Below are 14,992 nucleotides of genomic sequence, written 5' to 3' on the forward strand. Positions count from 1 at the left end.
ATAGATATAGATATATATATAGATATATATAGATAGATATATATAGATAGATATATATAGATAGATATATATAGATAGATATATATAGATATATATATATAGATATATATATATAGATATATATATATAGATAGATAGATATATATAGATAGATAGATATATATAGATATATATATATAGATATATATATATAGATATATATATATAGATAGATATATATAGATATATAGATATATATATAGATATATATATAGATATATATATATAGATATATATATAGATATATATATATAGATATATAGATATAGATATATAGATATAGAAATTGACACTAGGCTATTCTTTACTCACAGAGGTCCTCCCTGTCCAGAGACTGAGCTCCTCCCCCAAACAGGCCTTTGAAGAAACCTCTGTTAGGAGCCTCTGGTGTCTCCACGGGGGTAAATAACTCACTGAGCATCTCCTGAGGAAGACATAAACATCATGTCTATTTCAATCAATATGTTCCCTATAGAGATACAGACTGACCTATGAGGTATATACCATACCATTTCAGGTGCTAATAGTGGGCATGAAATGATGTAAATTCACATGAAAAGAACCATTTATTTTTTTAACTACCATTGTAATACTTGTGACCTCATTGGCTATTTTCCCAAGTGACCAATAGGGACAACTAGTTTTTTAAAAATTGATCCAGTGTTAAACAATTTTTCCTTTACCTCCGCTTGATCCAGTCTGTTTGTTATTGTGTCTAACCGAGTCTTGCTCGGAGGAGAATCTTGCGTCCCATCTACATTGTTGAGATCTGCTAAACATTCAGCCATGACATTGAAATTCTTTTCGATAACACTAAGCTATGCTTTCTGTACTCCGACACAACAAACTCTGACAACCCCGGCATTCCTGTCTCCAACTGTCACTCATGTTTCCACCAATCCTGTCCATAACAATAGGAGCCTGTCAGTGGCAAAAACAATCGATGGTGCAGAATTGGCCGATATGATTACAATGCAGCTCGTTTTGCAGCTGACGTCTGCAGCGTTCTCCCTCAATACTGGACCAATAAAAAAAATGTTCCCATTAGTCACAAAAACAGGTTCAGGTTAAAAAAATAAAAGAGTTATCCTTTAATAAGTGCTTTGAATAAGAATATTCATTCTTGAATGCCCCCGTTTCCTCCGTAATTCCTTTGATGCTAAATCTGAACAACAGATCCCAGAATTGTCCTCCGAGGACGCTTGGTGAAGAGATAATTGGTGTTGTGTCTGGAAGCCCAACGATTCATTAGAAGATTGATGAATAATCCTAAAATTACACTGTAATTGCGAGTGCAATATTAAACATTACGCCCGCCACAAACTGTTCAAGAAGTTCTCCGTACTCACACACTGTAAGACTGTTTCCTCAAAGCATAAATAGAAAGCCTTTTCTCCACACTTAGAATTATTGGATCTAATAATGAAAGATGAATCCAAACTTTTCACAGTGCGACTCATTTATCTGACCTGCCGATTGTCGCAGGTCTCCTGGCTGTAGGTGATCCTCTGGATCTCAGTGGGGGAGGTGAGGTACAGGGCCTGACCCAGGTTGGAGAAGCAGAACGTTCTGGCTATCCGCATGTCTGTCAGCGGCAGGTAGTTCACGTCCAGGAGAGGCCGTAGACTGGGTAAACTGCAACGATACAAAGAACAGACATTATTTCAGACCCCATTGTGACTTTCAGAATTCTGCTACGCAAATGCACTGAAGCTACCAGAAGTCATACCTCAGAGTCATGATATGCCCGTTAGCACAGAAACAGGCGATGCAGTTAGCTCCGGCCATCTGCACAACATCAGCCCTCAGCACGAAGGAGGTCTCTGTGATGTTGTGCTTGTAGATGCGGGTTTGGGAGGGCATGGCCACCACCTTGGCCTGTTTCTCCGAACACAGCACAGCGAACTGGGCATCCTGGCCCTCTTGAGACGATGGAGGGGAGGCTGGCCTGCGCCTCCGGCTCTTCTCCTTCTCCTCATCGGAGGCGTTTGGGTCATACCACGGCTCGTAGGAAGGGGGCAGCAGAGCTCCAGTGGCGTCCAACAGGGCCATAGTCAAAATGCCTCCTTTGAGTTCGACCATACTGCCTGAAGAACGAGTATTACAAAAAGGTATTGTTTTCATTTGCATCAGACACTGCCTACTGAATATCGAGCAAATATTAACTCAGTGCTGCAATCCTTAAAATACGGTCAACCAGAACAACCGAGGGAAGTTGGATTTCATTATTTAGAACATTTATTATAAAATGGGTACAGCACATGATGAGCATACAATGCATTTGAAGCCCAAACTTTAAGGTTTTAGTTGAAATGCCCCATCATGTGACTCACTGATATTGTACTGAACTTTTAAATTATGCTTGAAAAGTGATATATACTGCTCTACAGCACAAAACGCCACCTGTGGGGATTTGATATTGTTGATACCAACTTCAAAAAGATTTCTGGAACTGAATCTTTTGACTGAATCTGATCTAATCTTTCGGCTCATACACTGTGGAAAGAAAACTCCGTACACACGAGTTTTTAAGTGACCCCAATGTCCCCTCTGTCTCCACCACTTCCTTCCTAAATCTTAACTCATGACAGTGCAAGAGACCATCGAGACATTCCAACAACAAAGGCCAGAAAGGGTCATTCTGAGCTTTAAATATTAATACTACTTTACTTAATACTGTATTATATCTTCATCCAAAATGTTGAATCCCTGCTGCACATAGTTAGCGTTCTCATGTGTGTCAGTAAAGTGTGATTTTAAGTGGCTTGGAGTGACGACTCCGCAGTAGAGATAAGTCCTAGTACTGATGTTTCAGTTCCAACTGCTTGTCAATAGATGTCATTATTAAGGTAATTACATTTTCTGTTTCCCCACTCACATGCAGATCCCTACTTGGTGGTGAATTACTTTAAGAACAGCTCAACTTCTTACCACAAGAGGAGACGCCGACTGGTTGCTGCAGCCTCTGGTCCCCACCGGGCGGCAGGCTGAGGGCCACCATCATCACAGTGCCCTGGGTGGTTCCCACCAGCAGACAGGGGCCCACCACGCTGTCCGTCTTCCTGGGGTAACTCTCACAGAAGTGAAAGGAGGAGATGGCCTCTCGAGATTCTCTGTCTATGCTGGTTACACTTGAACTACGCGAGCGGGTGAAACAGTTATCCTTGGTATCTGGACAGCAGGAGTGAGCACAAAAAACAGGGAATTAGGAATTAGGATTTGTGCGAAAGGAAAGAGGTAAAGAAGTTTAATCAAGACTTAGAGATGTTATGGCATGACATCCATTGGGTCAAAACTTAGTTAAAATGTTAGTTAGACTCGGCTACTATATGTTTAGTGAAGCACATCAATCATATTCACTTCTTCATAGAAGTAAACCAGAACAGACTAGTCATCACATGACTAGTCAAAAGCTTTTTGACATTGAGATGCTCTTGCACAGTTTACATCCAAGGATACATTTTCTTTTAATGCTTCCCACAATGTACTTTTTTTTTGCAATTAAATTGACAACATTCTCAATGTGAAAAAAATGCATGTAGTACTACAGGGACTCCCAAGGAAGGACTGGTATTTAAGGAGCAAGAATTATTCATGCCTCATTACTGTGCTGACGGCAGCTGAAACACAAGCTTTTACCCTCGTTAAAAAGCTAATGAGGGATCCCAACAGAAACACAAAAAGATCCGTGACACAGAGGGGAAGGCTAAACACACCGCCCATCATGTGTGTTCTTCACAAGGAAAAACTGTAAACGAGAAAAATCAAGATTTTTTTTTTCAGTCAGGTCAGCGGCACTTTCTCAGGAAGAACGAAACAATCATCGTGAGAGAGAGATTAGTGTCATGTTAACCAATTCAGAGCAAAAGTCCCAGCAGTGGTGGGGGGTTAGTACCAGTTATCCCACTTCAGCCCAAGTCAGACCATGGCTGGTCCACTCACAGAAGTTGGGGGCTGATTCAGTTCTATAGACGGCCCCCTTCTGGGTCATCCTGGCTGGCGCCTTGCCTTCGTTCAAACAACAAATGCGCTTCTTAAACGTGACAGAGCGCCATTGTTTGGACCTCTCCTTTGCTTACAGTGCAAACAAAGACAGAGTGTTCGTCTCAACTTACAGTACAACATCCCAAGACAACAGGAGTCTCACATTCACACCAAAATGCTATTAGACAATTCAAAGTACTCTCACATGTACGTTACAGCTGTGAACTTAATACAAAGAAAGAAGATACAAGTGACAAAAGAACACCTGCAGAGAAATGTAAAAGTTCTTGGAAGCTAAAATTCGGATGTTTTGGCTTACCCAGGTCAGTCTTTTGCTCGCTAGACGAGCTAATTTTCCGTGACATCTTGGCTGTAACAGAAACAAATACTCATATTGTATGGGGAAAGATTGATGGCTAAAAAATGGAAATGTTTTTTTGTGAAAAATCAAAAAAGGTTTTTGAAATAAATTACAATTCAAAGATTCCGTTACAGTCATTTACAGCAATCTGTGACATTGTTGCTACTGTGCAAATCAGTGCGCAATCAAAAATGAGGATATCGAGTCATAAGAGTGGTGATACACTGACGGACAACTGTTGTACATAAAGTGCATAAATACATAGTCCTGTCACGATAACCACGTTATCAACTTATCGTACGATACATGGATATGATCTCGATAATTTTTCTGACCTCGATATAGTGCGTTTGTTTACATAAGAATGTCACGAACATTTTAGCGAACATGATGTCAAAGTCAGAATGTTCAATGCTTTTTGAAAGGGTGTACTTGCATTATCATGCTATCATATCATTATTATTATATCAGTGGCACAAAATGGTCTTAAAATGACAAAAATATTGTTTATCGTAATCACTTCTGTTGACCGTGACAGGCCTTTACACACAGTATATTATGCCATACATGGGACAACTCTTACTGTGTACAACACTGCATTTCTTTCAGAGAAATATTCTAATTTCAATTGACTTGAGGTCGTACTTTTAACTTTGTTGGAGTGTTGCCAATATAAAGTATAAAAGTTGTCCGTTGCAGTCTATAACCTCGCTTAGAGAAACTCTTAGAGAATACAAATGAGGCTGAGAGGCGTCACAGACAACCAGAGGGCCTGCAATATCAAACAAAGCAAGAGGCAGTCAAGAAGTAAGGTAATTGGCAATTCAGTGAACATAGTTATGCAAAGACAGTAGGAGGAGCGCTGAACTGAGGCCCTGGAATCAGAAACACACACAGCAAATGTCTACAAACAGGGCACATAATTCACGTCAACATTTAAGTGACAAGGTTAGACATTAGTAACGTAAAGAATAAGGCATGAAGCAGATTTTCTATGCTTTTGAGTTCAGTGGAAAAAGCAACGTTTGCCAATTGGGCATAATATTTACAAGCCAGAGTAGCAAAAGCCGGCAGCATTTTGTCAAAGGTCTGCATAGAAAATCTGAGGCCCGAAATTCAAAAGACGTCCTGTCATGCATTTAATAAAGAATCCCGATTCATTTCGTAAATCAACTCAGAAATCCCCAAACCGTATGATTAGTTAAACACATTTCCCGAATTCACTTCTGTCTTTCATTGGCACAAGATGCACAGATTGACGCAGGTTTGAGGCACAGTGAGGTTAGAACGCTGTCATTCAGAGAGAAAGAGTGAGTGATCAGAAAGAATACATCTGGATGATACAGTACCAAAGTCATTGGCAACAGTCTTGGAAAAGCGTCTGCTTTTGAACTTCACTGGAAATAAGGTTCAAAAAAGACAAATCAGATATCTGCAGCCATTTTTTTGGAATGCTTACATTTAAGGGGACATGCGGCGTTTAACAATACAGTACCCTTCTCTATGAACTTCTGTTTTCGTTCATCATCAGAATTGCAAGGTGAGGTAGATCCTACGTGACAAAGGTCAGCCTTTGAAAAAGATGTACTTCATAATGATAAAAGGATCTCTTTGTATGCATGGAGCACTCGGGCTTCAGGGAGGCTTACCTGAAGTAGGTGATTTGCAGCGGTCCTCTGAGGTGTTGGACCCATCGTTTGAGTCACAGGTTGCTGTGGGAGCCACAAAGGTTTTAATTAAACATTGCAGAATTAGTCCTCCTGGGCTGCTCTCAGACAGGCTTACTACAGCTATGCTAATTCCTACAGTCCAAAGACTGACAACAATAAAGGGTCATATTTGAACAAGGGCAGGGGCATCTACCCGTACAGTGCAAGCCACACTTGAGTTCACTTCACAAGCCTAGCACAAATCTGTTGACTCAGGGTGTAACTGTTTGTCTGGTGAAATACGTGGCATGTTTAAAGAGATACACTACCAGATTTTGTCCCCTCAAGTCTCAAAATTTCCTCCCGGTTTTTTTGAAAAGTGAGCTTCGGGGGTGCTAAATCAAAGTCAGGGAGTGTATCTTTATGAGAAAGAGGAGAGGCTTGGAGGAGAAAAACAACACTGTAGGGGGAGGGGGGGGGGGGATTCAGACACAACATGACTTACTGGAGTGGGATGAACGTAGTTTTTTCACAGACTCAGAATACAAGTTAGAAAGTCTGGACATGCAAGACGTGCCAGTTGGAAAGTCTTTACCAAATCACAGAAAGAGACCAACAGTAAAAACAGTGAAACAGAAAAAATGACAGGACATCGTAAGTGTTAAAGAAAAGAGTCTCAGAGGCGTGCTGCTCGATTTCTACTTTAAATGAAACTGTAAAAATATTAACATCAGATAATATTCTTGCAGTCTGCATACATGAAAATTTGTTTTTCATGGCAGAAAACCCAAATAAAAGAGTGCTGAATCTATCACCAGGTCACTGAGACTGAAAAGTGAATTCAAACAGTGAATGACAAAAACACAGTAAAGGTCAAGACAGAAACAAGCAAATAAACATGAACTACGTATCGTTTCATCATATAAAACGGAATCAAAAGGAAACGCTACTGCAGCACTGATGCAGTATTCACCGTCTTTGGTCTGTCCAACTGAACAGATGGAGAATCTGTCAGTGATGCCCCCTGTTGAGGGACAGGAGCTACTGCAGGGGGCGGTGCTCATGGTGCTAAGTCGAGGCTGCTGCCAAGAGTCAGCCCCGCCTCACTAACCCACCTCTAACGGCCTGAGCAAGAGCCGTTCAGCTGAACGTCAAGACTGCTTTAGCAAAAGAAATACAGGGCGAGTAACAAACAGACAAAGCATGTATTCCAGGGTTAATCATGTTAGTCAGGGCTGCCTTATCTATGAAGAGTGACCAACAGAGAAACAAGACATAGAAATGTTGGGAGTGCAGCTCACCTCCAGAGGGCTGTCGCACTTTGCGTGGGGAGCGAGGTTGCCTCTGGTAGGGGTCAGAAGGGCTGTACAGCTCCGATGTGCCCATGTTGAGGAGCAGAGTTTTCTGGAGGTAGTCGACCACAGCCAGACCGTTACTGTTTCCAAACACCACGCTGAAGCACAGGGAGGGACGAGGGACACGGTGGAGTTAGGATTCAGATGCCGTTTTGGCCCTGACCTCCTAGCTATGATACAGGCCGTCTCTATTTACAGTTGGACTATATAAATCGTTACTGTCGTGTGTGACAGGATGAACAAATACAGGAGATGGATAACCACCCACTATCAAGACAACTGTAGGCATAGAATGGTGTGATGGCATGTCAAAATAACAAGTGCGCTGGCGGCGTAGACTTACAGGCCGTAGGAGGAGTTGATAGCCAGGCTGGTGATCGGCTGAGGAGGCTCCCCGCTCACCCACACCAGCTGGATCACCAGCTCCACCTGGTAGCCCGGAGACTGCTTCAGCGGGGAGCTCCGCACCCTGCATCAAACACACAGCAGGCTGCACTTTACACTGGAATGAATTATCACCCTTTGGGTAAGCCACACTGACAATATCATCATTTTTTTTATTAGTGTTATTCCCCCTTCCACCGTTTTACTGTCAAAACATGTTCCTCATTTTTTAACATTTTTATAAAAGAGGATTATTTCCCCCCTGGTGTACTGATGTTGTGAAGGATTGAGCAGCTGGCTGGAAGGAGTGAATGGATGACTACATCACTCACTTAAATTGGTCTGTTCAGTGACAACCTGCTTCCCCCAGTTCAACCTTTTTGCAAAACAGAACAAGAAAACGTAATTGTCCGTACTGCAGGCATGGTACATTGTCCCTGGGTCCGTCGGAGGAGTTGCTGCCTGTGGAGGGCTGAGTGGGAGGCTCACTCTCCTGAGGGCTGGAGGAAGATCCCGGGGTGGGCAGGGTGGGGGTCTGCTCCCCTCCTGGATCAGGGGACTCCCCGTCGGTAAACTCACACTGCATCCGCACCTCCAAAAGCTAAACGCGAGAGAGAATAGGTCACAAAAAGGCTCGTTTTTGGAAGTTTTTCACTGTCACCTTTTAAAAATGCACGCATCTCTTCTGGCCTTGGATGAAATTATGCCAGAACCATCTTTTCCCACACCCGTCATGCCCTGAACTGTCCAACTGTCCCAGAAAATAAATCAAACTATAACAGATAACAGTTTCAAGGTCTAAACAACGATTCATACTTGTGCAAAACTACAATTCTGCATGTTTCTGACTGACTGTTTACCCACCTGCACAACCTCAGTGGTGGCTTCTTGTTTGCTGAACCGGTAGATGATAACGTGGGCAGACACCCCGGCCACGCAGAGCATCCTGCTCTCAGGGCACCAGGACAAGGTCTGGATGGCAAACGGGTCCTCCTCGACTATCTCTGTATTGGCCTTCTCCTCCTTACCCCGAGCCCTCTCAAAAACCTTGGCAGTCTTCAGCTTGTACAGCACTTGAAGCATTACTTTGAGAAGAGTGCAAAAAGGGCGTTAAGACAGGTACGGTAATATACATGAGTACATGAGCTCAATAGTACACACTAGTGGAGCCACCTGGATTAGTTCTTCTGAATTATGCACAAACACATTTTAAAAACAGTGTCATGGAGTGAACTTGTTTATTTATGCAGATGACACTGTTGTGTTTACACATGCTTCATAAGCATAGCAAGCTGCCTCAGAGCTTACTATGGCGGTGGCAACAGAAAGCTTGATCTATTGTGTCCGATGACTACGTAAAGCTAGTATTCATATCTATGAGGAAAGAATGACTTAAGAAGCTGGTTAAAGATAGATATCAAATAAAAACAACAACAGACACGTTCTCTCCTAAACTGCTGCCAAAATATTGATGCATAACATGATACTTTCCTTTTTACTAACTTTGAATGGAGGTGCATAAAGGGCCATTTTATCTGCAAATCAAACATTTCCACAAGTCTAGATAGGAGGCCTGATTGTTACTGCAATACACTATAACTGTGTATTGTATTCAAAATATTGTATATTGCACTGGCTTTAAAGGTTTCATCTATGCAAACATCAGCGGCAAGTGTTTTATAAAAATGTATATTTGACTTGATGATACGGATATGTGTTTGATTACTGCGTTGATCGTACAAATGTACGTTTTTAACTGTAGACTTCTACGGCACCGAACCTGCGTCAGAAAGGATTATACATCGGAGGTGTGGACTCAACTCACATGACTTGGACTCGAGTCACAGATTTGATGACTTGACACTTTATACCTTGCCCCAAGGCTAAAGATTAAAAAGTATTTTATTTAAAAGGTGTGTCACAAATAAATTAATTTCCCTTTATTTCATTCCCAGCAATTCTCCCAATTTGCTCTTTTATGTTTAGGTTTTCAGTCGCACTTGTTTTAACAAATGAATACAAATTCTTGAAAGCATTCAGGATTTTTGTAAATTGAATACATTAATTATATATTATAATTATTATATGTTGCTAAAATGGCATTACATTTGGTGAAGATCACAATATGACTTGTTTAGGAGTCAAAACGCAAAGTTTAGGACCCGGCACTTGACTTGGAAAATGAGTGCAAAGACTTGAGACTTACAGAACAATGACTCGGTATCGGTCACATTACAGAGGCAGCTCTGTTATACAACTGAACTGAATAAAACAAATAAAAACTACTCACATGCAGAAGCATCCCAAAATTTGATCGACCCATCAGCATGTCTGAAAACATATTTTTTTTAAAAGACAGAAAGAAAACAAAATAATGTTATATAATTTGTCCACTGTAACAATGGCATGTTTGCCTGTGAATCAAAACAACAAATCAATTAATGCTTTCATTCAGAATGAGTTACTAACCCAGTGATTATAATCTCTGGGTAACTCTGAGTGCCTTGGCCCCAGTTTCCTCCACTAATGGGCCATTCCTGTAAAACGAAAATAAATAAATGAAGAAAACATGCTTCTTTTAGTTGTGTTACGAGGTTAACAGCATACACACACGCGTCTCCAAAATCAATTCCAATGCATTTAAAACACAGATTACACGGAGGAGTAATTCACCTTCTTGCTGTAACCTTGTCTCTTTTGCCGGCTGCCGAAAGAGTAAAGTGCAGGAATAAGTTCGGCAGGGCAGTCGACAAAGTATTCACAGCAGGTCACCGGTGACTCGTGGATGGTCAGAGGATATGGATTCTCATATATCGGGTACCTGTCAAGATAATGTGCCATTAGGTTCGATTTGAAAACCAACTCCAGCTTCTCAATAACTGCGCTCGTCTATCAACTTGAGATGCAAATGACAACTTGCTTGCTGCCGATCAATGGTGTTCAATACTCTGACCAGTTTAAATGTTCCATGAAAATTCAATTTAATGTTCAAACAAAAATGTCTGGAATCGTTATTTCAAAATGTATTGCAATGCATTAGAAATATGCGATTCAAACCGGTCATATGAGTGACTAAAATAATTAGCAGTATCTCTTGTATACTGCATTTTAATATAATGTGGTTGAAATACTTTAACTAAACTATATATAGAAAGCAGAATAATTACCCGATCTGTCCGAGGTCTATTAAAACTAAATCCTTCTCGAGGAGGACCAGCACAGCATAAGGCTCCTGAAAGTCTGGCAAAAGAACCAAAACAACACAAAATTAACAATGACGTCATTTCAGGGAACTACTCCAGATTCTGAGATGGGAGAACAGAACCCAGAAGCTCACCGTTAGGATATGGAGTTTCACACAGCGTTAGAAAATCTACGATGGGGTAGTCCATCTCCAGGACGGTAGTGCTCTTTCCATGCATCACAGTCAGACAGGCTCTCCTCCCCACTGTATCGTAAGACAGACCTCCAGACAGGACCATGAACGGGTCCCTGAGTTCAGGACACACACACACACACACACACTTTAATAGTTTATTCAATACAATTTTAGTTTGTTGGTCCAATCTGTGTTAAATGGGTGAAGAGGGACTCAGACATTTTACTATTGTGCTTCCACTGTAGGGATTGGGACTGAAGCCCGGTATTAAACGGGCCCCGGGGCTAAATTATTAACGACCGCAGTGTTGATGAGCTCCGACATCACCGGTTCTTTTTTAACGTTTTGGTGTAATTTACTATCACGCTGCAGAATCTCCACTGCTCTGTGTGTCGGGGCTCCTCCGACAACATACGTCACAGTAAGTGCAATAAGACGATCGCAGGTAAAAAGCCGATCATTTATTGATACAACTCTTCAACAAGTATTAACATGTAAACATGTAGAAAAGTGATATTTCAATCTTCCCCGTCTGCCGTCTCTCGTACACCGCGACTGTTTTAAACAAGCACAGTGCACTAGCTGCTACAACAAAAGCTGTCCGTAGGTAGTCTGTTTAGCTTAGTGACTTTGCTGTTGCTGCTCTAGAACGTAGTTTTATTTAAAATATAAATTAATTCTAATTATGTTCTCAATTAATTATTTTTAACTAATATATTAAAAAGCAATTATATGGTGAATGAAAAAGAACCGATAAGAGTATCGATAAGATCCTAACGATACTCGTCCCTATTTCTCTTGAGATGCTTTGCCCCCATTTCAAGAGCATTAATGATGGGAGGAGCCTACTTTTTAATTTTAATGACAACTATATTAATACATGTCCTTTAAAAAAAAAAAACAAAAAAAAAAGAAGGTAGGGGACAATTAGATTAGCTTCAGTGAATTAGGTAATGTTTTATGACATGTTTCACAGAAAAGTTTTGTCTTTGTACTTGGTGACCTTCTTCAGATAATGATGATGATCACAACACAATTAACATGTGACCTGAATGGAACAGCTCATCATTTGTCATGATTCATTTCATGATCACAACAACACAAAGCCGGTGAGAACGTAAAAATAATTAGACAGAGCCTTCCCAGCTTCCCACCCAGTTTCCAGCAACAGTAGGACACTGTCAACATGACCGGCCTGTTGCGATAGAATAACAGGAAAGGCCACTTTCAGTGCAGGATATGGATTCAAACTCCGGCCGGTTAAGACACAGGATGGGTGTGGATTTGCTACCATCACACTTACCCAGCCCTTGTTGTTTTGTACTCCACTTTCAGGATAGGCTTGCATGGTTCTGGCTTTTTTCCATCCTTAGGCTGCTTTCCTAGTGGGGGGCGAAGTGTATTTTGCAGAATTACAATACATATAATGTACATGATGCTCCTGCACACACACGGACAAGGAAGTCACATGCTACAATATGTATTAAAGACATAGGTGGCTTCTATTAAATACGTCTGTGCGTAACATATAAACAATACAACTGTGTATATACAACAGCTCAAACCGTGTGGTGTGATGATCTGTGCAGACTTGGCTGGGATTCGTATATTCCATGTGGTCAGCGTGCCATCAGAGTGGCTGCAGACGAACTGTTTACCCTCATGGTGCCAAGCTACCGAGTGGATCGCCTGAAAGACACGCAGCAGCACATCGGGATAAGTAAACTTCAGGCACATTTTATCCGCAGAGGCTCTGCGTGCAGCCTATTCAAAGCACAAGGCGGCTTTTCTTATTATGAACAAATCCCACGACAAGATCAAAACAAACAGTACGTTGGTCAGTCTCTCAACACTCTGTCTGTTGGCTCTCAGCTCTACGCCCATCCGGTCCTACTGAAGACATAAGTCTTTGAAAGTGGATCACGTATTTGTACTTTCAACTTAAATCATTTCCTAAAGCAGCTGAGCGATTCAACAGGAGGACGTACATTTGTTGGGGACTACGTTTACACATTTGGTGCACATGCAAGTGTGTTTGTATGTGGGATCGGCTCAAAGTAAACCACAGTGCGCCAGTTAATCAAATGAAGGAACACATTACTCAGTTTAATAGTTTTTGGACGACAATGGGCTCTATGGCACAGAGGAATAAGATATATCGGGCTTTGCTTGTTTGAAGGATCCGTTCATTGATAGTTTAGGTCTTTTCATGGGTTTTGATTCACGGGATGACAATTAGAAGAACGTAAAATATGACCAGACGTATCCTTTAAAACGTAGAGTTTCACCCCCAAAATTTATAGATTCGTGCAAAAGTATTCCCTCTGAATTATCCCTGAAGACCCACTAGAAGTGGGTACACTTGGCTGTATTCCGGCAACCACGGTCAGCGGGCGTGCGATCCTGGTGTCGTCAAGCCGGAGGGAGGAGGGGTCGACTTTGGATGTTGTTTTACAAACAGTAAGCAACAATTCCTGCAAAGTATGCCTTTAAAGTGCTACAGCACATTTGATGCTTTGAGATAATGCTTCTTGGAACACAAAAGGAACTTGAGACACCTCAAAAGGGCCCAATGAGCAGCTATTTCAGGTTTCATGAGAAAACACAACATAACAAGACCAGACATGTTGCAGGGACAACAGTGAGAAAAAGAAAAAATGCCTTACCTCATCATAACTGTAGCGGCAGTCAGCTTTTTTGGACTTCAAATCCCACAACACCACTATCCCACACTCAAATCCAATCAGAAGCTGAGAGAAGAGAGAGACGTGAAGCAGAGCTCAGCTGATTTCTGTGAAACCACATTCTGCACATGTAACTCAGCCTGGAGGTCACACGGCTGCACCATCACCGTCTGTGATGATCAAAGCATGAGTCATCTTTAACAACACTTTATTACACTGATCATCTCTCAATCATGTCCTACGACCTGTCCGTGAAGGAATTATGTAATTTGTTAATAATTATAGAGGAAAGAGTTCCTAACACACAGATAGTATTCAGTAGTTGATTCCCAAAGGAATTTCCTTGAAATCATTTTTTAAATCTTAATAATAAAATCAAGATCTACTGAAAAAACAATATTTCCCATGTTTGTTGATTTCCTATGGTATACCAATTTTCCATATTATTTTCCAAAAAATTCTTATGAGATTGCATCAATAAATAAAATGAAAAGAAAAACACACACCCATTAAAAAAAAAAAAAAAAATATATATATATATACACACACACACACACACACACACACACAGTATATATACACACATACATATATTTAAAATATTAAAAAAATATTCAAAGCAGCATAAACATGTTGCATTGGTCTAATTAGCTATGTATTTTACGAGCCCTAGTAACTGCCACAATCTACAGTGACTGTTGAGATCACAGCATCTCTCCTGACAGGATTTAGTCTGCGTAACATTATGGAACGTTTCTGTGAACGATTAGTCTCGGAAGAAACCTTTTCTCCCCGATTTTGACAACAAAACCTGATGTTTAGCATTGACATTTTAATTAGCTGAAAATGTTCTGCTATCATTCGCCATTGTAGCTGCACAAGCCGTATTGACATTGTGTCGTCTGCACTGGAGCAGATATCCACAGGGTAAAAAAACAAAAGAAAACAAAAAACGGTGCAGTTTAGTTTGAAGTCTCAGGGTAGAAATGTATCTCTGTTCCACAGGCGATGTGGTGGTCAACTATCAGTACCTTTCCTTCATCCATGGGGTTATCACTGATGTGCACGACAGGCCCCGGGTGTGTCTTGGTGGATCTGTGCAAGTTTTAGGGACAGAAGAGAAACAATAAGACACAGAGAGAGTGAGTATGGTGAAG

General features: G+C 41.1%; 1 protein-coding gene across 1 annotated transcript in view; it reads right to left on the minus strand.

Annotated features, from left to right (window-relative positions):
* Positions 1 to 343: 343 nt before the first annotated feature.
* Positions 344 to 14,992, minus strand: part of stxbp5b (syntaxin binding protein 5b (tomosyn)) — a 24,371-nt gene continuing 9,722 nt past the window's right edge. The window contains exons 6-27 of the mRNA XM_031847212.1: positions 14,867 to 14,930; positions 13,818 to 13,901; positions 12,717 to 12,840; positions 12,455 to 12,533; positions 11,110 to 11,264; positions 10,940 to 11,012; positions 10,446 to 10,593; positions 10,242 to 10,309; positions 10,063 to 10,103; positions 8,637 to 8,857; positions 8,189 to 8,373; positions 7,732 to 7,857; positions 7,335 to 7,486; positions 6,034 to 6,096; positions 5,880 to 5,936; positions 5,734 to 5,781; positions 4,343 to 4,393; positions 3,982 to 4,113; positions 2,971 to 3,210; positions 1,769 to 2,126; positions 1,509 to 1,674; positions 344 to 463 (exon numbers count right to left, since the gene is read on the minus strand). Coding sequence (XP_031703072.1) covers positions 344 to 463; positions 1,509 to 1,674; positions 1,769 to 2,126; positions 2,971 to 3,210; positions 3,982 to 4,113; positions 4,343 to 4,393; positions 5,734 to 5,781; positions 5,880 to 5,936; positions 6,034 to 6,096; positions 7,335 to 7,486; positions 7,732 to 7,857; positions 8,189 to 8,373; positions 8,637 to 8,857; positions 10,063 to 10,103; positions 10,242 to 10,309; positions 10,446 to 10,593; positions 10,940 to 11,012; positions 11,110 to 11,264; positions 12,455 to 12,533; positions 12,717 to 12,840; positions 13,818 to 13,901; positions 14,867 to 14,930 — 2,755 coding nt within the window. The remainder of the gene's footprint in view (positions 464 to 1,508; positions 1,675 to 1,768; positions 2,127 to 2,970; positions 3,211 to 3,981; positions 4,114 to 4,342; positions 4,394 to 5,733; positions 5,782 to 5,879; positions 5,937 to 6,033; positions 6,097 to 7,334; positions 7,487 to 7,731; positions 7,858 to 8,188; positions 8,374 to 8,636; positions 8,858 to 10,062; positions 10,104 to 10,241; positions 10,310 to 10,445; positions 10,594 to 10,939; positions 11,013 to 11,109; positions 11,265 to 12,454; positions 12,534 to 12,716; positions 12,841 to 13,817; positions 13,902 to 14,866; positions 14,931 to 14,992) is intronic.

The sequence above is a fragment of the Anarrhichthys ocellatus genome, unplaced genomic scaffold (genome assembly GCF_004355925.1).
Source record: "Anarrhichthys ocellatus isolate YVR2014 unplaced genomic scaffold, GSC_Weel_1.0 scaffold7, whole genome shotgun sequence".
Classification (NCBI taxonomy): Eukaryota; Metazoa; Chordata; class Actinopteri; order Perciformes; family Anarhichadidae; genus Anarrhichthys; species Anarrhichthys ocellatus.